Source organism: Vicia villosa, linkage group LG7, assembly GCF_029867415.1.
Source record: "Vicia villosa cultivar HV-30 ecotype Madison, WI linkage group LG7, Vvil1.0, whole genome shotgun sequence".
In the NCBI taxonomy this organism is placed as follows: Eukaryota; Viridiplantae; Streptophyta; class Magnoliopsida; order Fabales; family Fabaceae; genus Vicia; species Vicia villosa.
Window position 1 is genome coordinate 95,296,617 of NC_081186.1, and position 21,947 is coordinate 95,318,563.

Genomic DNA, 21,947 nt, shown 5'->3' on the forward strand with positions numbered 1-21,947 from the left:
ATAAATTTAAGACTTAAATGCAACTTTGGTCTTCCTATTTAGCTATTTTTTAAATTTTGATCCTCCACTTTCAAAACCACCATTTTAGTCCCTATTTTAAGTTAAATAGGAGGACCAAAGTTGCATTTAAGCCTAAATTTAAAATTTTCTCTCTTCTTATGGGTTGTTTCTAACACTAACTAAGAGTCTGTTTAGTTGAGAGTTTTAGAGGGGAGGGAAGGGAATATTTTAAGTTAAGTATGTTTAATTCAATTTTTTATGAGGGTAGAGGATTGGAGGTAATCAGACTCCTTCCTGAAGTAATTTTTTGTTCACTCCAAATGAGAGAGATTTGGGAAGAGAGAGGAGTTATGATAAAATTTATTTTTGTTATATTGACAAAATTACCCTCACTTTTTTTATTAAAATCTGAAATTATTTTTAATATATATTTTACGTTAATTTTTGTCGCTTTATTAGAATTCTTCCATTTTTTACGACAACTCTATTATTTTTTTTATTAATACGCTTACTACTTTCTTTATTTTTTCATGTGTTTTATTTTATTCATTTTTATTTATTATTTTGTTTGTAAGAATTTAATTATTTTATTCATTTTTATTTATTATTTTGTTTGTAAGAATTTAATTATTTTATAAGTTATTGTGTTATGTTACATATCTATATATAGTTGTAGTATATGAGCTATATATATTATCTATAATTTAATTTGATAAGTATTTTATGGAATTAGATGGATCATCAAGATAATAAAATAATTCATCTGATCATGGATCATATTATTATTGAATGCAATTTATTAATATTTTATTTACGTTTAAATATATTTTAAAGTATTTGAAATATAAAATATTTCGTGTTTAATTATCTAGTTGTTTATGAATTGACAAATTTTGTTGTTGTGAATATCACATTGTTTTTATTTGATTTAGTTGGAATGTTATACTTTTTTAAATGTTAAAAGATAAATTAGTTTTAAAATTTCTCTCTTCTCTCATGAGACAAACATATTTCTGATTAAAAATTCTCTCTCCATTTCCCTCCTCTCTTTTAAATCAAACATACTTTTAATTAAAATACTTTCCATTTCATCCCTTCTCTCCCCTTCCTTGAACCAAACAAGTTTTTCTCCCGTAATATACTTTCTCCGCCTCAAATTATAAGATAAATTCACTTTATAAATTTATTCATTATGAATAATGCACATCCCCTTTTCTCAAAAAAAAAACAAATAAAAGGGTAGGAGCGTGTTTTGTGCTTTATGACGTTGAGGAATGGAAAAACATTCCATCAACTTGGAAGTTTCTTTAAAAATTAAACTGTGTAGAAACCCCAAACAACATGCGACAATCATGCTATAAACATTCTTTCTTTTAATTTATTTCCTTTCACTTTTTCTTTCTCCCAAATAAAGTGAAAGCGAGGAACAAAAGTTATTCTTCATACAATTGCTTTTCTCATCAAATTGCATTTTGTTGTGATTTCTGTGAAGCTATTCTTCATCTTCCAAGCAAATCAATCAACTGATGGCAGAGGTTATTGTGGGAGAAACACTCGTCTCAGCTTCTGTGGAGGCCTTGTTACAAAAGCTTGTTTCTACTGATTTCCGGAGTACGAAGGAGGTTGACGTTTCAGTGTTGATAAATCTGAAGAAAACACTCGCGAGGGTTCAACCTGTACTTCATCATTATGCCGAGGACACGAAATGGCTGGATTTGCTGATAGATGTTGTATATCAAGTTGACACATTGTTTGGCCAAATCAACACCGAGGCATCGCGACGCACAGTGGAAACTCCGTATCAAACCCTAACTCCTACTACTAAGGTGCGCAACATGCTTTCTAAGACACATAAATTAACTGAAAGATTAGAACGCTTGATTTTGAGAGAAGAACAAGATGGGTTGGTGTTTTCTAATTGCAGCCATGTTTTACATGGAACTCCTACAGATTCTAATTTGGAGGATGATATTGATTCTTCTATTTATGGAAGAGACTGTGATATAAAAAAAGTTAAAGATCTTTTGTTGTCTAGCAGTGATGGTGATAGTAAAATAAGAGTGATTTCCATTGTTGGTATGGGAGGGATTGGTAAAACAAACCTTGCTAAACACCTTTACAATGATCCACAAGTAAAGGACGAATTCGAGTTAAAAGTATGGGCATATATCTCCAAAGATTTCGATGCTGTTAGAGTTTTTGAAACCATTCTTCAATCTATCACTTCACAATCAATTAGTAATAGAAACATGAGTTCTCAAATTCTTGAATCTCACAATGCAAAAGGAAAATACACCATTTACCCGAATCTTCTATTAGTGTCATTGCAACAAATTTTAAATACTTCCAAATTTTTGCTAGTGTTGGATGATGTGTGGGATACAAAATCTGTTAATTGGATCAGTTTGATGGACACTTTTAATGCCGGGGAAATGGGAAGTAAAATCATCATCACAACGCGGGATGAAAGAGTTGCAAGATCCATGCAAACGATTCTCTTTGTTCACTATTTGAGGCCTCTAGAAAATGAAGATTGCTGGACTTTATTTGCCAGATATGCATTTGGAACATGTAACGACCAACAACGGTCTCATCTAGAAGAAATTGGCAGGGAAATTTCAAAAAAATGTGATGGATTACCATTAGCTGCAGTAGAATTTGGGGCTATTCTTTACGGAAAGTTGTCCCCAAATGACTGGAATTGTGTGCTAGAAAGTAACATTTGGGAACCAACAAATCCCGAGGTGCACGCTGCTCTAGAATCAAGCTATCATTATCTTTCGCCTCCTATAAAACGATGCTTTGCATATTGCTCTATTTTTCCAAAAAAGTCCATCTTAGAAAAAAAAATGGTAGTTCAGTTGTGGATTGCAGAAGACTTGGTAGGCTCGTTCACAAGTCAGGAAAGATGGAAAGTTGGAGAACAATACTTTGATGTGCTAGTGTCAAAATCGTTGATACAACGGCGGTCTACTGAGAACAAGGAAGAAAATTTTGAAATGCATAACCTTGTCCATGATTTAGCTACAATGGTTTCATCTCCATATTGTATCAGGTTGGGCGAACATTACCTACATGAAAGGGTACAAAATTTGTCATACAATCGAGGGCTATATGACTCATTTGATAAATTTGAGAAGTTGTATGGATTAAAATATCTACGTACCTTTCTAGCACTTCCATTACAAAAACAATCGCCTCGTTGTTTGATATCGAACCAGGTAGTGCACGACTTGTTGCCTACAATGAAACAATTACGCGTGTTGTCTTTGTCCAACTACAAGAGTATCACCGAGGTTCCCAAGTCTATTGGAGATTTGTTATACCTACAATACTTAAATCTTTCTCACACTAATATTGAATGGTTGCCGTCTGAAACATGCAACCTTTACAATCTGCAGTTCTTGTTGTTGGGAGGCTGTAAAAGGCTCACAAAATTGCCTGAGGACATGGGAAAATTGGTTAATCTGCACCACCTTGACGTTAGTGACACTGCATTGAAGAAGATGCCCGTACAAATAGCCAAACTAGAAAATCTCCACACTTTGTCCGACTTTGTTGTCAGCAAACATAATGATGGATTAAAGGTTGCAGAGTTGGGAAACTTTCCCCACCTACATGGAAAACTTTCCATCTCACAACTACAAAATGTTACTGACCCCTCTGAAGTAGATCAATCTAATACAAAGATGAAAGAACAAATAAAAGAATTAGCTTTGGAATGGGACTGTGGTAGTACTTTTCCAGATTCACAAATAAAAAGTGTAGTACTTGAACATTTGCAACCCTCAACAAATTTGAAAAGTCTCACTATCAAAGGTTGTGGTGGAATCAGCTTTCCAAATTGGTTAGGTGATTTTTCATTTAGAAACATGGTGTATTTAAAGATCTCGAATTGTGATGATTGTTTATGGCTTCCACCCCTTGGACAGTTAGAAAATCTAAAAGAACTCTTTATTGAAGGGATGCCATCAGTACAAACAATTGGTACTGAGTTCTATGGAAGTGATAGCTCTTCATTTCAACCGTTTCCCTCCTTGGAGATCCTACACTTTGCGGATATGCAGGAGTGGGATGAATGGAACTTAATTGGAGGTAGGTCTATAAAGTTTACTAGTCTCAAAACTTTGTCACTAAGTAAGTGCCCGAAACTGATAGTTGGAAACGTAGTTGACAAATTTCCTTCCTTAACTGAATTTGAGTTAAGAGAATGTCCTTTAGTGGTTCAATCAACGCCATTATCTAATCATGTATCCAGGCAACTGATGTTCCCTTTGAATTCTCTTCAACAACTGACCATAGACGGCATTCCATCTTCAATGTCTTTTCCAGCAGACGGACTTCGAAAAACCTTGAAATTTCTCATAATCAGTAATTGTGAAAATCTAGAGTTCCTTCCTCTTGAATACCTGTCCAATTACACATTGCTTGAGGAACTGAAAATATCTTATAGCTGCAATTCAATGACATCATTTACCTTGGGTGCTCTCCCTGCCCTCAAGAGACTGTTTATTGAGGGTTGTAAAAATCTGAAATCAATATTAATTGCAGAAGATGCGTCACTAAAGAGTCTCTCATTTCTTAGAAGCATCAAAATATGGGATTGTATTGAACTTGAGTCATTTCCCCCAAGTGGATTGGCCACTCCAAACCTTGTTTATTTTGCAGTATGGAAGTGTGAGAAGCTTCCTTCACTACCAGAAGCAATGCACACTCTAACCAACCTTCAAGAAATGGAAGTGGATAGTCTACCAAATCTTCAATCTTTTGTCATAGATGATTTGCCTAGCAGTTTGCAGGAATTGACGGTTGGCTCTGTTGGAGGCTTGATGTGGAATACTAAGCCAACTTGGGAGCATCTCACTTGTCTTTCAGTGCTGCGGATTAAAGGCGATGATATGGTGAATTCCCTGATGAGGCCATTTCTACCTTCATCTCTTGTGACACTCTACATATGTGGTTTTAGTAATACAAGCTTTGAGGGGAAGTGGCTTCAACATCTCACTTCTCTCCAAAACCTTGAGATTTTTAATGCTCCCAAACTAAAGACTTTGCCAAAAAAAGGATTGCCTTCATCTCTTTCAGTACTAAGTATGACCTGTTGTCCATCACTGCAAGCAAGTTTGCGGAGGAAGCGAGGGAGGGAGTGGCGTAAGATTGCTCACATTCCTGCCATAATTATCAATGACGAATTGATCACATAAGTTTCATGTCTTGGTGAGTTTTTGAAATACTTCTTTTTTTTGTTTCTTTCTTACTATGTGATCATCAATGAATCTTATCAATTTCAATAATAACATAAAATACAAGATTATAGCATTATTAACTCATTTTTTCAATCATAGTATTAAATTCTGTGTCACCCCTGATTCTGCCCAATCTTGCTGCTGTGAGAAGCCAAATTCACATACACGAACTGCAACCAGATGCCACAAATGTTTTACTGATCAGTCAAAGGTGAAAAGGAGAAACAACTGGCCGCAAATTTGCTAGTCTGCCGAGGAAGCTAGTGAAAGAGTAACGGAAGATTGCTCACATTCCCTCCATAGTCATCAAAGACTAATTGATCACATAAGTTTCGTGTCTATGGATGAGTCACTGAAATACTTTGTATTTCAAGATTCACATTATGTCATCAATAAATTTTGTTAATTTCAATGTTCACAGTCTTGCAATACACCAACTCAAGTCATCTATTGGATTTGTTGGCTTAGTCATTATGTTGTGTGGAAGATTTGAGTTATTTTTATTCTTTAACCCATTTGCAGATCAACCAATTTGTTGCTACAATAAATACCATTTTTTATATTAAGCCTAGCAAGGAAATATAAGCTGTTATTTTCACATGAGCAGTGGCCTAAAAGACAATTGTTTGCTATACATGTTGTGCTGGAAATAGCTGTTTTGTTTGTAAATAAACTTTTAACAGAGTGATTTTTTGGTTAGAAGTCAACTAGCTGCATATTCCTCTTACTTTCTGTCAATTCTTATAAATAAATCATAATAGTTAATGACAATGTTTATAGGCCTTGAGGGATACGTTCAAATAACTGTCATTTAGTTTCTACTCAGTTTTGAAGTTTGATCATTTTCTTGACTTGTCTTAAAATTTGGGTTGAGCCAAACTCAATCCTACAAAATCAGCTTGTAAGGTGATGTGAGACTATGTCGAACTTGTAAAGGTGACATGAGTTCGATTAGTAACCATAAATCAGCTTTGCAATTTTAGCTCTGACCCAGACTATTCGAGAACCGCCTTTGATTACAGTTAATACAGTGCTTTAAATCCTTGCGATTGACTACCCAGTAGAAAAAGTATCTTGTTATGTGTCGGATGACGGAGCAGCAAGGAATGCTAACATTTGAATCTCTTGTGGAAACAACTGAATTTGCAAAAAGTTTTCAATTGAACCAAGAGCACCTGAGTTTTACTTCTCCCAAAAGATTCACTACCTCAAAGACTGCATATCACTGCTAATTAAATACAATTTAATTGTTTATGTTGTCTTGTTTTGTTTAGGATACTTTTAAATTCATAGTTGCCATTTACTATTATTGGATTTCCTTACACTGTGTTTGTTTCTAATGATAGACCAAGGAAAGAAAGTGAAGGGAGGGAAAGATGATGGAAAGATTGAGTTTCATTTGTTTGAAACAGCAGAAAAATTGAAAGGAGAGAAAGTTGCAGCTGGGACCCACACAAAAAACCTTTCCTCACGAATCTGAACGGAAAGTGTAAATTGGACATATTTTATATGAAATGACATAAAAACCAGTGTAAATTTGTTAGATTCCTTCCCATTTTTCTTTTTCTCTCACATACACAATAATTTAATTTCACCTTAACATCACAAAAAGTAACATTGCAATTGCAATGTTGGGGATTATTATTTTTTATATTAATTATATTAATTTTTAATTTTTACCTTCTATAAAAAAATGTCATTTATTTACTTAAACTCATTATTTATTAAAGTTATAGAACAATCATAAAACAAAAAATAATTGGTACATTATTTATTAACTTTTTTCATATTGAATTTTATAGAAGGTAACACACAAACCCCTTTTTTCTATATTTTTAGAGAAAGAGAATTAATATATTATCTATTCAAAGCTGCGACAGGTACGAGAATGATGCATAATTTTTTTCGTATTGGGGGAGTAGCGGCTGATCTACCTTATGGTTGGATAGATAAATATTTTGATTTCTGCAATTATTTTTTAACAAGGGTTATTGAATATCAAAAACTTATTACGCAAAATCCAATTTTTTTCATGTACTAGTAGACTAGTTTATATTAAGATATAGTTTATTAATTTGAATTTGATTTGCATGTAAAAAAAAAATTAAATTATGTAATTTAACATTTATTTATAAGTGTTATTAGTCCTCTTTATTTTATCATAAAATTATTGAATTTCTTTAAATAAAAAATACAGAAAATAATTTAATATAATTCATAAATATTTTAACAGAAAACTAACAAAATTATTAGGGTTATTTTTGTCATTGTGTAGATATACTTTTTTTTCTTATTTTTTTTATCGTTCTTTCCTTTCACTTTCTCTTATACCAAACAACTAAATAATCATTCCATTTTCTATTCTCTTTCTTTTCTTTTACTTTCCTTTCATTTTCTTTCCTTCCACTTTCTCTTGTGATCCAAACACACCATTAGTGTGGGTATCCTTTACCGGATAACAATCATTTGAAAATTTTGCAACAAACTTGGCTATTTAAGGTAAAACTATGGAATGATAAAGGAATACATAACAATTAGTATCAACTCTTATCTAATACGTGTTACCGTTACCGGATTAAATCAAGCTTCCAAATTACGAATACTTATCATGAGGTGAGTTGGTAGGAGGAAGAAAAAAAATAGAGAATTTCTTTATAGACCCTACCCCGCTATGGATGGAGAGACAGGGCCGTCTTTGAGGGCGTGCAAAGCGGGCTACCGCACAGGGCCTCAAGTTTTTCAGAGTTAAACTATAGCTAAATAGGGCCTCATAAAATATCAGGTAGGTTAAATCGTGAGTACATAAGGCCTCTAATAGTTTTTTATGGTTAAATTGCGGCTAATCTACACAGGGCCTCCAAAAACTTGAGACGGCCTTGTGGAGAGAATTCCCGCTGAAAACCCCAAAATAACTCTATGTTTCGGAAATACATATTCGAAATTATTTTTTTTGAAAAAAAGTTGATATCGGAAGTGCACTTTCAAAAACACTTTATTTTTAGAAAAATAAATGTGTTTTTGGAGATTTCATTTTCGAAAACATTTTTTTTTAAAAAAAAGGTGATTTCGGAGATGCACTTCCGAATTCACTCCCGTTAGAATATTACGGAAGTACACTTCCAATATATTGCCTGACACAGAAAACAAAAATCAAGGTGAATCAATTGTATTAATAGTATAATTAATTGAATTAATTAAAGTTATATAATTTAAATATGTATTATTTTAATCAAAATATCTATTTAATATAATCAAGTAAAAGGAATATTAATTATTTTATATATATATATATATATATATATATATATATATATATATATATATATATATATATATATATTAACATTTAATTGATCGATTAATTTACCAATGACATATTTGGATCAATTAAATGCTACTATATATATTAACACACAAATTAAAATACAAACTAAATAAAATAAAGGTGATAAATCGTACATTCAACCAAAAACCAAAAATATATCTCGTAAAATAAAAGAATATTAATATTTCAAATATGTCATTGGTATATTAATCCATCAATTAAATGTTACTATATTATATTATAAAATAATTAACATTCCTTTTACTTTATTATATTAAATAGATATTTTGATTAAAATAATATATATTTAAATTATATAATTTTAATTAATACAACTAATTATAGTATTAATACAATTGATTCACCTTGATTTTAGTTTTCTGTATCAGGTAATATTTCAGAAGTGTACTTCCGAAATATTCTAATGGGTGAATTCGGAAGTGCATCTCCGAAGTCTTTTTTTTTTTGAAAAAAAGGGGTTTCCGGAAATGTATCTCCGAAAACACTTTTTTCTTAAAAATAAAATGTTTTCGGAAGTGCACTTCCGAAATCAACTTTTTTTTCAGAAAAAAGATGATTTCGAAAATGCATTTCCAAAATATAGGGGCATTTTGAGATTTTCACCGCGGGTAACCAAGAAAGTTGGGGTCCACAAAGAAATTTCAAAAAAATATGTTTAGTAAATGGTTTGGTTGCTAAGCTAGTTTACTTAATCCAATAGGTTACATAACAATAACTCGGTTACATTCTACAAGTCACAAGATATTGGTGAACCCCCGCTTTTGAGTTTGGCGATGTGACAATGAAATACGACACTTAACAAGACCGAAAGATAAGTGAAAACGACAACAAAATAATCACACTTCAACATCCACATGGACTGAATGAGAAATAATAGAAAATATAAGGATTGACCTAGTGACGAAGATTTAGGTTTTAAAAGTGTGTTTCTCTCAAAGTTTTGGATTTGAATATTGTTTAGTGATAATAATTTTTGTGTTACTTTGATTTGAATACTGCTTAGTGATAATACTCTTTGTGTTGAGTCAGTCTATACAGAAATTTGTTCTGTCTTTAAATCAGATCACTGCTAATGAACGAGAAAATTAATCCTCTTAAATTAATCGGTCGCAAGGCCGGATACTAAAATTTCAAAAAAAAGAAAGAAAAGAAAGACATGGTCAAATTCTTTTCATGGGCATTAGTTCATAACTAAATAGAATAAATCAATGTTTAAGAGGCAATGATACATATATTATATACTAGAGATATATATTTAGTATTGGTGTGAATACCAGCCTCGTACTTCTACTTTAATATCTTCAATGTGACGCGTACCTCCAAGGATAGTTGTCGGAGACAAGGATTGATTTCGTTGTGCTATACGTCTAAAGTGTTTGGCATATATATATATATATATATATATATATATATATATATATATATATATATATATATATATATATATATCAAATTTTGGAAGCATTTCAAGGATCGCTTCCTTTTGGTGAGTCACATGACTGTGAAGGCACACTATGTATTATGTAGGACCCCTGAGGGAGAATTTTTCCCTAACTAGCCCTTTTGTCCCGAAGCCGACTAAATGTAAGGATAAGATCTGGAAGTGTTGGGGTCTAGAGCCACTTCAACTAGGACTCACACATATGTCGTATCTTCTGACTCTTTGACCCCCAGAAAAGTGTCAATAAAAGAGGATCTGATACCTTTCTGGGAGCACTTGGGTTAGAAAGAAAGAGATGACCCTTTAGACGTAAGGGTTGGCATGCAGAATAAGCGATTCGTTAATACTCGAGCGGTAATGGACGCAACTGATGCTCAAAATAGGAAATAACTCTTTGCTGAGGAAAGAGAATTTATCATCATACTCGTATTTTATATAATCTTTTAACGTTTGTTAACCTTATTTGTCCTTTCTGTAGATAATATGGCTCCGTCAAGAATCTCTTTAAGAGAAGGAAACTCAGGACGACGATTGACGTGTTTCAAACTCTTCTTCCTACTCCAACTCGAACTCAAACTGAAGTGACAATGGGATAACTATCTGTAGAAAATAGATTTTTTTCTACTGCTTAGACCCAAACAACCTATCTCGAACAACAACAACCTTCCTCTAAAAGGAGGAACAACACATCTAATGATTGATATGCTTCTGTCGCTTGAGATCACAACAAACATGGTTAGGAGAAGGATATTGTCTAGGATGAAGGTCGTGATAAGAGATCTAAGTCGTATGGTCCTACCTCCACAAGTATCACCCTCCCTAACATTGAAACTGCTTCTCCCATGTTTCGTATGACTGTCCCCTCCTAGATATCTCGCATTTCACAAGAAGCATTAGCCTTTTATCTCTGAACATTAACTTACATATACCAGAGACTCTTTGACAATGTAAGTTGGAGCTAATTGTAGAGACAACCTTTCATATGTTTAGGAGCGCTTCCTTGATAACTTTTGCAGTTTTTGGCTGTAGAAAAACACTTGTTTTGGATCACCCTTCTAAATAGAAATAACAATGGAAAGGAAATTATGACGTCACCGTCTATGAACGAACTCAAATTCAAGAAAAATTGTCTGAGCCTTGGAAGTGGAGAGGTTCTCTAGTCTTGAAATGATTTGGTTACCCACGACACCCCTCCTAAATTGGATGCTAAGGTGACTACTTTTCACGTGTCTCTAGAGGGTAAAGAAAAGGCTCTCGAAGAAGCAAGGACTTTTGGGACAACAATGTACTCCTAGGTCAATATAACCAAGGAAGCCCTACAAAAAGAGAAGGAAGATTTCTTTGAAGGGTCAGAGTCCCAAAAGGGGGAGCTGGCGGCTCTAAAGAAATAACTCGACGATATTGTTGATGAAGGCCTCAAAGTTGTCTATGATGCTTTCAAAAATATCGTCGACCAGTTGGAGGTGATGTGCAAGAGTATTCAAGTTCCTTAGGGAAATATGTACCTAGTGAAGGTGGTTATTGGAGGGGATATTGTTAGTGATACTCAAGAGAATGGGGAATAAATATGTAGTCTTTTGATTGTACTATGTGTCTGTAGTGTAGTCCCAAATTTGTAATGGCGTTGCTTTGAACAATATTTTCTTTCACTTGATAATTTATTTATTTTGCTTGTTTGGCGTTTTAGATTGATTTCTTCATTTCACCATTATGTCTCCTTACAATTTTGTTTCATCGTTTATTCACTAACAATTGTTCCATTGTTTATTCTCCTTTGATTTTGTTTCGTCATTTTTCTCCATGTTTTTGTTTCATTGTTTATTTTTCCTGATTTTGTTTCCTTGCTTACACACCTACTCCAATTTTATTTATCGTTTTAGCCTTTTATGGCTTTGCTTCACCCTTACGGGTCCCATCATTGGGAACTGATGTAAGCTTTGACATCACTGAGGACCATACTCGAATAAATGACGGATCCCCTTTCCTACTCCCAAGTTTAATCCCAGTTTGAGGTCGACGTTCCATAGACTCTAATACATATGGTATTTAGTGGCTAGATACCAAGATGTTGTATCCCGGGGTCCCCTAATTTCTTTAATAGAAATTGACATAAATTACCCTACTAAGCAAGTATGACCACTTGTATTAACAATAAGTCTCCCTCTTACATTTCCTTTGGCATTACCTTAGAGTTGTATCTTTGCTCGCTCTTTGCTTGGTGGAAAACTCCTAGATGTGGGTGACATCACTTACTTCATAAATTAAATCAATGGTGTGTGTTGAAGCAGGCATAGCGGCAAGCAACAAAAGTTTTGGAAATATTGATCCGGGAATTATCGTCCTCAGAGATGGAGAGATGCCATTCAACAGTTTCTACGGTTTCGAGCTCGGGTTTGAATGAACAAAAGATAAAAGGATATAGACAGGAAAAAATACACACATTCTTAGAAGAGAAATAAATTATCAAGCATGCAAATATATTTAATCTTCACAAACATAAAGTTACCGACCCATTATACTCAACTTACGATGCTCATCTATGTTATCACGTATCTCTCACATAAGCGTCCATCTCTAAAGCACAAACGAGATCATCTCACAACTAAGGTTATCTCTAATGCGAAGCTGCGAGAACATTCGTATTCTCACGTCGGCGATCTCTCGCGCGCCGCTCAAACACGAAAGCATTACGTACAGATACAAATAGTGAATGCTAGCTCTAAATCTATCTCTAGAGTTCAGAAACTAACAGGTAATCATCCTAGATAAAGATTCAAGCAGTTTATCTCTAAAGCAACCTAAATTCATAGCATAGAGCAAAAATCCAAGATAACATCAACACAGATATGTAAAGCAAGTAAAATATAATATTATAATTGGTAAATATACATAAGATTCGAGTAACTATACGAACAAAACCAACACAAAGAAATACACAGAGAATAGAAGAGATAAACCAAACATCTCGCGGGTTGTCAGCCCCGGTTGATGAGAAATCCACCTCCGATCTTCCAAGTGCACGACCCAGTGTTGTTTTCTAAGCCAATCCTACTCTAAGAATGAAAATTATGGAGTTGGAACCAAAAACTCTCCAAAACCATAACCCTAAAATGGTTCAAACGAACGAAATATAAACACAATTTTGCGCAGGTCCGCTAAGCTGGCTACCTTCGCTAAACGAACTACACTTATTCCCTAAAATATCTGTAACAGTACACGTAAGCTCGCTAAGCGGGCTACCTCCACTAAGCAGATCCAAAAATCTTCCAGCTTCTGTTTTGCTCTGCTTCAAGCTGGCTTATTGAAATTTGATAGCATAAGCGCGCTGGTGCTCCACTAAGCGGACTGTTCTGCATAATTTTGCTTATTCAGCTCCAAAATTGTGTAATCGAAGTCGTGCCTTCGACACTTTATTCCTCGAGGCTCCGATATGCATAAATACCTATAAAATAAATGAAAAACTATAAAACGGTACACAAAACGAATCAAAACTCAAATATACACATATTTACACAAAAGTTGGGATTTTATTACCAAAACTATACGAATAGAATCGATAAGTGCCACAATTATATACTCAAAATATCGACATTTTGGCACTTATCAGCGTGCCTTAGCTATAATTTGTTCGTTTTCAATTTGAACTAAGAATGTCGCCATGAAGGAGTATTGATCTCTACAGGCAACAAAATGTCCTCCCTATATATCATGGTGAATGGATTCTCCTTGGTAGTTGAATGGGGAATGATATGTACAACTGTAATATCTTTTGGAGTAATTTAGCCCATACCTTTTTGGTGTCATCGAACTTCTTCTTGATCCCTTTCAATATCACGTTGTTTGATAACTTTGCTTGTTCATTGACTTGATTATGGATGACGGAGACAAACTTCGTTTATACCTCTAACTTGTAACAAAATCCGGTAATTGTGGTACCGGTAGATTGCTTTCACATGTTGGAGGCAATAATATCTGGCATCGTGAACTTGCTCACGACTTTTTTACTAGTAGAAACAACAAACTTTTTCAAGTGTAATTTTGGTAACATCCTATATTTCTATCCACTTTGTGAAGTACTTGATTCCTATAATTAGAAATTTCAGCTGCCCATGCGCCGGAAGGAACGGACCTAGAATATCCATCTCCATTAGTAAAAAGTCCAAGGCAACGCCATGGAGTGAAGAAGCTCAGGCAAGGCGTGATGTAAGTCGGCGTGCCTCTAACATATGTCATACTTCTTGACGTACGCTGCACTTTCTTTCAGCAATGTAGGCCAATAGTAGCTTACCATTAGTAGTTTGTAGGCGAGGTCCATTCCACCAATATGGCTTCCACACGCCCTTTGATCAACCTCAACAAGAACTAAGGAGGCTTCATGATCCCCCATATATTATAGCATCAGGGAGGATTTTCATATCTTGTAGAGTTTTCCTTCTAGAAGGATATATTTACCAGCTTGCTTTTGGACCTTCTTTGCCCCTTATTCATCTTGAAGGAGTTCATCCACTTGTAGATATCACATGATGGGTGTTATCTAACTTGAGTATGTAGCGGCTTTCTGGGTTTACTTCTCGTCTCCCTCGATATTAGGGGCAACTAAAGTCTCTTGTATCACTTTTTTATTATATACCACTATCTTAATGCTGGCGAGTTTAGACAAAAACCTTACTCTTAAATTTTTCTCCCTAGGTACGTACATTATATCAAAAAACTTAAAACAAGTTAATAAATCTCATACCTTATAGAGATATTTTATATGTTAAGGCACCTTTGCCAGGTATTCCTTGATGATTTGATTGTCGACCAATTGAGAGTCATTTTCGCCTTTTGTCTTAAAGCATTCTTATCTAAGGCAAGGAACATCCTGACTATGAGAGTTTTATATTAGAACTAGTTTTTTCTAGCCCTAAATTCAAATTTCAATGCTGCTCGATTAATATGTCGCCTAGCCCTTCTAACACTATTCTAACGCTACTCCCTTTGACATTTGAGGCTTCATCGACTAAGAACGTCCATTATGACGGTGCCTCTTCATCTACTGGCGAGATGAATTCCGCAAAAAAATCTTCTAGAACATGGGTTTGATTCTTCCTCTTGGGACCACTTGGATGTCATACTTTGAGAGTACTAATGCTCAAGACACCATTCTTCTTGCTGGTTCGAGCTTCTTAAGGATTTTTCGGACATGGCTGTTGGTTTTTACGAGCACTTTATGACCTTGAAATTAGGATTGGAGCTTCCTCACAGTGACGACAACGGCCAAAGCTAGCTTATAAATCTTCTGATAATGCGTTTTAGTGCCCTTGAACACTTTGCTTACAAGTGAGGATGGGCGGTAATGCAAGGAAGGATTTTATTTTAGAGAACGCCTCATCGCGTTCCCAGGTCCATTTAAACTTCTCCATTTTTAGGGCAGAAAAGAAAAGAAAGGCATTTTCGCCTTCACAAAAGAGGAATTTTGATAGAGCAGCGAGACAACCTGTTAGTTGCAGGAACTCTGGCATTGGTGGGGCTTATCATGTTGACAAAAACTTAACCCTTATCTGGGTTTGCTTCAACATTCCTCTTCATTAGCATGAAACCAAGGAAATTTCTCGTATGCACCCCAAATAAGCACTAGGCGGGATTCAAGAGCAGGTTATACTTCTAGACTGATTGCATGACATCCTCCAAGTCTATTGCATGACTACTCCCCTCTGAGTTCTTCACTATCATGTCATCGACATAGACTTCCAAATTTGGACTTACCTATTGGGAGAATACGACGTCCATGAGTCGCTGGTAGGTGACACCTGCATTCTTAGGGCCGAAGGGTGTGACATTATAATAGTAGTTGTCATGGTTTGACATGAACGTCGCCTTGGGCACATCAAGGGCTCCATTTTAACTTGGCTGTCTCTTGAGTAGGAGTTCGTGAAGTTCAAGATTTTGTAGCTCGATGACCCAACAATCAGATGAGATCCCCCATGGGCGTGAGTCCTTCGTTCTCCATGCCCAATATGGGGTCTCAACTCAAAGTTTTGTGTCATGTGCTTCGAAAAAGGGGTTGGCCATATGGATGACATCCTTCTCCCCATCACCAGACTATTCTGGTAACATTCTCGGGCTCTTTCCGGGTCACCTTGAACCGTCTTGACTCGCTCGTTAGGTAGTGGGTTTCTCAGAACGAGGTATTGGTTTTGGGTTGATATAATTGCTCCTAATGAGGTGATGACTGACCTACCAAGGATGACGTTATAGGGAGATAAGGCGACCTCTACGAGGAAGTTGACATCAATCTCCTTGGAATCTGGTTCCGAGCCGCAAGTCATTTATAGGATTATCTGACCCCTTTCTTGCACTTGTTCGCCTAACAGACTTACTAGTGAGCCCTGTAATGCCTAAATGGTGTCAAGATCAAGATGGAGCTTCTTGAAGGTGCTCCAAAATAGAACGTCGACTGAGCTTCACGGGTCTATCAAGACTCACTTGATATCCTAGTTACCGTATTATACAGTGATGACCATAGAGTCGTTGTCATAGGGGTAGACTTTGATGGCGTCATTGCTAGATAAAATAATTATGACCCCTGGTCTTCTCCGTTTGGCATTGGAGGGTCTTAGGAATATTACATTCGCAGATAACACTTGCTAGATGTATTTCCTCTAGAAGGAGCTATAACTTCCTCCACTGGCGAACCTCTGACAATGGTGTTAACCACAAAGACTTGATCTTTCTTCGCCGTTTTCAAGAGGAGGCGGTGAAAATTGTGGTGATAAAGAAAGGTGTTGCCCATGTTATTTTTGTTGTTGCCCCATGGTGATAGTCACTCTACGTGCTAAAAAAGTACAGATGTGTGGCACCCTTAAGTGGTAGGGGTGACCAGAGGCTTTAAGGATCTTCGGTGGTTTAGGGCAAGCTCACAGTGGTGAGAGACCCTGTTTCAAAGCTGTAGCTGGTGTGGAGAGAGCAAGTTCACAGAGGTGATAAGCTATGTAATATAGGGGTATTTTCGATGAATATGAGATTATCCCCCTTAACCCCGAGGTTGAGGTGTCTATAAAAGCTTACAAACTATGGTTTATGGTTTCTAGGAGTTGCAATTGCTCACCTAGTAATGGTAGTGGTTCGTCGAATCCTTATTTCCTAGGGAGACGTGGATTATTCCCTTGACCTCTTGACTCCATTATCTCTGACCAAGAGATGTCATTTCTGACATTCCGTATACTGGACGAGCGTGGGAGATGAAACTCCATTGACCCTAATTGGCGACATGGTTTCCTCACCCATTGTGGACCCCTCGCAAATATATCACTACAAATCTGTATGAACCTGCTGGGTCATATGTTTATGTATTGTACTGTTTACCCTTTTGATTAACTCAGTATTGTTATTTAGTTACTTTTATGTTCATTGCGTTATATGTGTTGACGAATTCATATATCTAACTTCTAATTGTATTGATTACGGACCATAACTATACAAATCAGACCTAAATTAATTGTTCAACTTAGTAATTGATTATGAATAAGAAATTATAAGTTGTGACTTATGGCTTAACGAACCGAATATTACTTGTTTTATATATCCAACTGATTAAAGGGATTAGGGAGTTGTATCATACAATAGTGAGTTATACATAAAGAAATTGGGTATAACGGCGTAATCGCTAATAAATCAACTTAGGAAAAATAGACGCCAACATTAAAAGTGACATATAAGGGATTCGAAACAAAGTCTAATCGCCTTTAATCTAATCGAGTTTTCAACCATTCATTTACACATTTACTTTATCGAATCAAATCTTAATAATCTCCCAGTTTTCTTTCAATAGCACGCAATTCGTGTTGTTAAAATATGATGAACATAAATGTGGAGTGGACACACTCATTTTGCCTTCTCTAAATATAGCATTTGGATTCTCTCCAACACTTTTGCAACAGCTGCTCGTCCAGCTTTATCTTAACCATTCACCTACTTTTTTTTTATCTCTTTTCAAAACAAAAACAAATTATTTATTTTATATTAATTCTGAGCCATTAGATGAAGGGCTGGAGGGATGGCAAAAGAGGAAAGACAGCAGAGGATCCATTTCCCTAAAAATAAACCTCTATAATGTGAGTTAGGGTAATAGAAAAATTAGTTGAGTAATTAAGATATTTTAATAATTTACATGTTAATTATTTATTAATAAATTTTATATATAATTAAAAATGTATAAATTATTTAGAAGCACATCATAAATTAATATTAACTTTAAAAGAATAAAGTATTTTTACATTTTATAAAAAAATCAATCGCTAAATTTTAAACCAAAATAAATTAATGGTATTGGTACCAATCGTTAATTGAGTAAGTGGTGATTCACGCTGTACTTAATAAGAAAAACCACGCTGTACTTAATAGGAAAAACCACGGCTCACAAAAGTAACCCTTATAATTAAGTACCATACAAAATCTCTATTGCAAATCACCATAAAGAACATAATTTATTTATTTTTTTAGTTTAATATTAACTGATTTACATTGTAAATTGAACCAACCCAAAGCAACAACAGATTGCTTTCTTCTCCTTCATCATCATACCGGCACAGTTATAAGTCAATTTCACCATCAGATCATCACACTGTTTATTAGTATCACCAACCATTCAGATCATCAAATAATAAAATATATTTTGATTGCTTCAGTTTACACACAAACCTCATTCATTCCTCCTATTCTCTCAAGTCTCAACTCTCAACTATACACACAACACAAACCTCTTCATTTCTATCTACTCAAGAACCATCAAGAACAAGCCATGCCACCAAAGAAAAGAAGAGGAAGGAAGCCGAAAAGAAAAAATTATGATGATGCTGAAAATGCTTCCCTATCTGAGTCAACCAATCTTAACAACATGGTAAAGCTTTCTTGATCAACTCTTTTCTGTTTCCTAATGCTTCTATAGTCCATCTCATGTTCAAGCTTCCAGTTCTAGACTACCATGCATGCATGGCATTTGAAATGTGTTTAACCTAGCTTGCAACAAAAATATTCATGTGGATATGATGATTTTATTTCTGTTGGCCATTCTCATGATCTTTTCATTTTCACTGTAAAAGGGTTTTTTCTTTTCATTATTGTACAACAAACCATAAATGTAGTATATATTTTCACTATTGTTGGTATAAACCCTAACTTTCAACTTGTTGCTTTTATGTATATGTTCTTCAGTCAGATTCTTGGGAATGTCCTATTTCTGCTAGAAAGAATTTAACTGAGAATTCGAAAGAGATTTCTAATTGTCGCCGCAGCACCTTAAGATCTGCTTCAAAGCCTATTCAAAATGGAATAACATCTTTGTTAAGAGGGCATTCTTCTGCTCCTGATGACATCCAACAAGTTGATGATCCAGCCGAGACGATCGATTCGGTATGGAATACTCTAACATATGTTTTATCTTAGTTTCTTAACTGATAATAATTACTATCTATTATGATATTTTGATGCAGGAAAAAGATTTTGATATAAAAGAATCTCCTTCAAGAAACCTGGTAGCATTTGTTCCTGCTCCAACATTGGAACTTATCCCTCTTGAGCATGAGAATTTGGAAGGTGAAACATCAGATGATAATCAAAGGAAGTGTATTTTAAGCGGTGGATGCTCGTCCCCATCATATAGTTCCGAACTATCTGAAATGGTTGCTATGATGGGGAAAGAAAATGGTGATGAGGCTGATTCTGATATACCGAGTGATATACGGAGTCAGGATAAGGACACGGTGAATGGATATCATGTGAAGATGGAATTCATGCCAATATTAAGAAGAATAATGGACAAACATGGAGATATTGCTCGGAATTGTGTCACGGAATCGGCGAAACACAGGTCAGAATTGTTGGAGATTATCTGCGGAATCATATTGGATTTCGAAAAGAAAGATGTTCGCAGTATTAAAGAAAGTTCCTTGAGAAACAAGATTGCTCTTGTAGATGGAATAAGAAATATGAAAGTGGAAGTTGAATGGCTGAGCAAGAGGCTAACCGAGGTACTCGAGGCAAAGAAGATTCTTATGCAGTCTAGCGAGCTGAAACAGAAAGCAGCTAAGAATAGGAAGCTTGTGGAACAGTCTGAGCTTGAGTTGGAAGAATGTGAAGCACAGAAGAAGGAACTGTCTGAGAAGCTGAAAACCGTATGCGAGAAAGAGATTCTTTGCAAAGAGAATCTGGCCAGAGCAAAGGATGAGTCTGCCGCGACATCACGAGTAGTCGGGTCTGCCATATCTAAAGTCGGACGCTTTCTTAATTGCTCAATGGTTGATGCATTGATTTAGCTTTGCACTTTCAGCTTCCTGATTTCTCAGTGTAATAGTTTTAGGATTGCTTTATGTGTCTTTAACTCCTTTTATTTGAGGCTATGTTGCCTCACATCTCTTGCATGGCTTGAACAATTACATTATGAATTTGGTTGAGGAAAGTAACAACACTTCAGTGAAGTAGGTGTGTAATGTGTTGTTATGCTTTATTGGAAGTTGAATATTCTCTTAACTAGTATAGCAACAAGTTGGTTCTCTGACATGCTTTCAACTTTAAGAATCCTTTGTTCACGTGACCTCTTTGAGAATTGAAAGATCATCTCAAAAGTTTACTCATTCTGTCTGCCACTAGTTTTTTGTTGCTTTGCTATAATTCACCAGTTGTATATGATCATCATTCCTCAAAAGTATTGTATTCCTCAAAAGTGTTATGTATTCAACTCTTGGAAGCAATATACTTAAAATGTTGGTACTTGCCAAATACTAGTACATTATGATTATCTGGAAATAGTATTGCTATTTAGTAATACTAGTATTATGAGAAATATCATTCCAAGAATATAATTTTCTACCCTCAAACAAACTACTCCTACATCATAAATAAAAGTCAAACAAATGTTCCCATGAGAAAAAACCAAAATATATGTTTGTCTCTAGCCCTTCATTTTCATTTGTCTTTATAAACACTTTTTACAAGTTCTTATTCTGAGTTGGTATTAAGATTCATAGTGAGCAGTGAGCACTATGAACACTTGAGAATGACAGTAGAGAGGAACACAAAACTGCTGTAAAGATTCATAGTGAGTGAGTGAGCACTATGAATACTTGGTAATGCCTTTCAGATTGACCAATGCCAGACATATTTCCAAGCCTTGATGAACTACATCTTCAAATCTTTCCTCAGGATGATAGTAATAATTTTCTTTTTGCCTAACCATTTCTTCATGTCTCACCCTTATATTGCCATAGATGTTGTTATTTGTGGATCATGTTTTTAAACTCCTAAGCATCCTTGATTACACCACAAGTGATATAATTTTCTTAGCAAATTTTGGAATTAATTTTTTAAGATACAAGGGACTGCTTTGAACAAGTCTACTGCATATCATCCCCAATCTGATATTTGCATTCAGCCCCTGACTCCTACCCCATGCACTGAGACAGAGTTCTGCATACTATTATGGACAGGAACATGGAAAATATTGGATGGAAGCTGCTTCGAAGATTTTGGTTCAGTGGAAGGATAGCCCTCAGGCTCAGGCCACTTGAGAGTTTTACCACGACTTGTTGAAGAAGTTTCCGGAGTTTCACCCTTAGGACAAGTGTATCCTTGAAAGAGGAGTATTGTGACCACATGTCACTACTAATTAAATACGATGATTATTCTTATTATTTATGTTTTGTCATGTTTTGTTTAAGATACTTCTAAAACATGAGTTGTCATTTACTATTATTGGATTCCTTAGTGTGTATCCTTAGAAGATAACAGTTATTTGGAAATTTTGGAACAAACTTGGCTATTTAAGGCAAGACTATGGAATGACAAAGGCATACATAACAATCAATATCAACTCTTATATTTTGGTGAGAGAAAGAAAAAAAGATGTTCAAGTAAATGGTTTTGTTGCTTAGCTAGT

At 35.1% G+C, this 21,947-nt stretch overlaps 2 protein-coding genes across 2 annotated transcripts; both read left to right on the forward strand.

Moving 5' to 3' along the window:
• The first annotated feature begins 1,294 nt into the window (after nucleotides 1-1,294).
• LOC131617878 (putative disease resistance RPP13-like protein 1) lies at nucleotides 1,295-5,896 on the forward strand. The gene is made up of 2 exons (XM_058889148.1): nucleotides 1,295-5,217; nucleotides 5,346-5,896. The coding sequence occupies exon 1, from the start codon at nucleotides 1,527-1,529 to the stop codon at nucleotides 5,202-5,204; it is 3,678 nt and encodes a 1,225-aa protein (XP_058745131.1). The 5' UTR covers nucleotides 1,295-1,526; the 3' UTR covers nucleotides 5,205-5,217; nucleotides 5,346-5,896.
• A 12,886-nt stretch (nucleotides 5,897-18,782) lies between these two features.
• On the forward strand, nucleotides 18,783-20,600 carry LOC131617879 (uncharacterized). Its single transcript, XM_058889149.1, has 3 exons — nucleotides 18,783-18,914; nucleotides 19,229-19,426; nucleotides 19,507-20,600. The coding sequence occupies exons 1-3, from the start codon at nucleotides 18,816-18,818 to the stop codon at nucleotides 20,326-20,328; spliced, it is 1,119 nt and encodes a 372-aa protein (XP_058745132.1). The 5' UTR covers nucleotides 18,783-18,815; the 3' UTR covers nucleotides 20,329-20,600.
• Nucleotides 20,601-21,947: the final 1,347 nt, after the last annotated feature.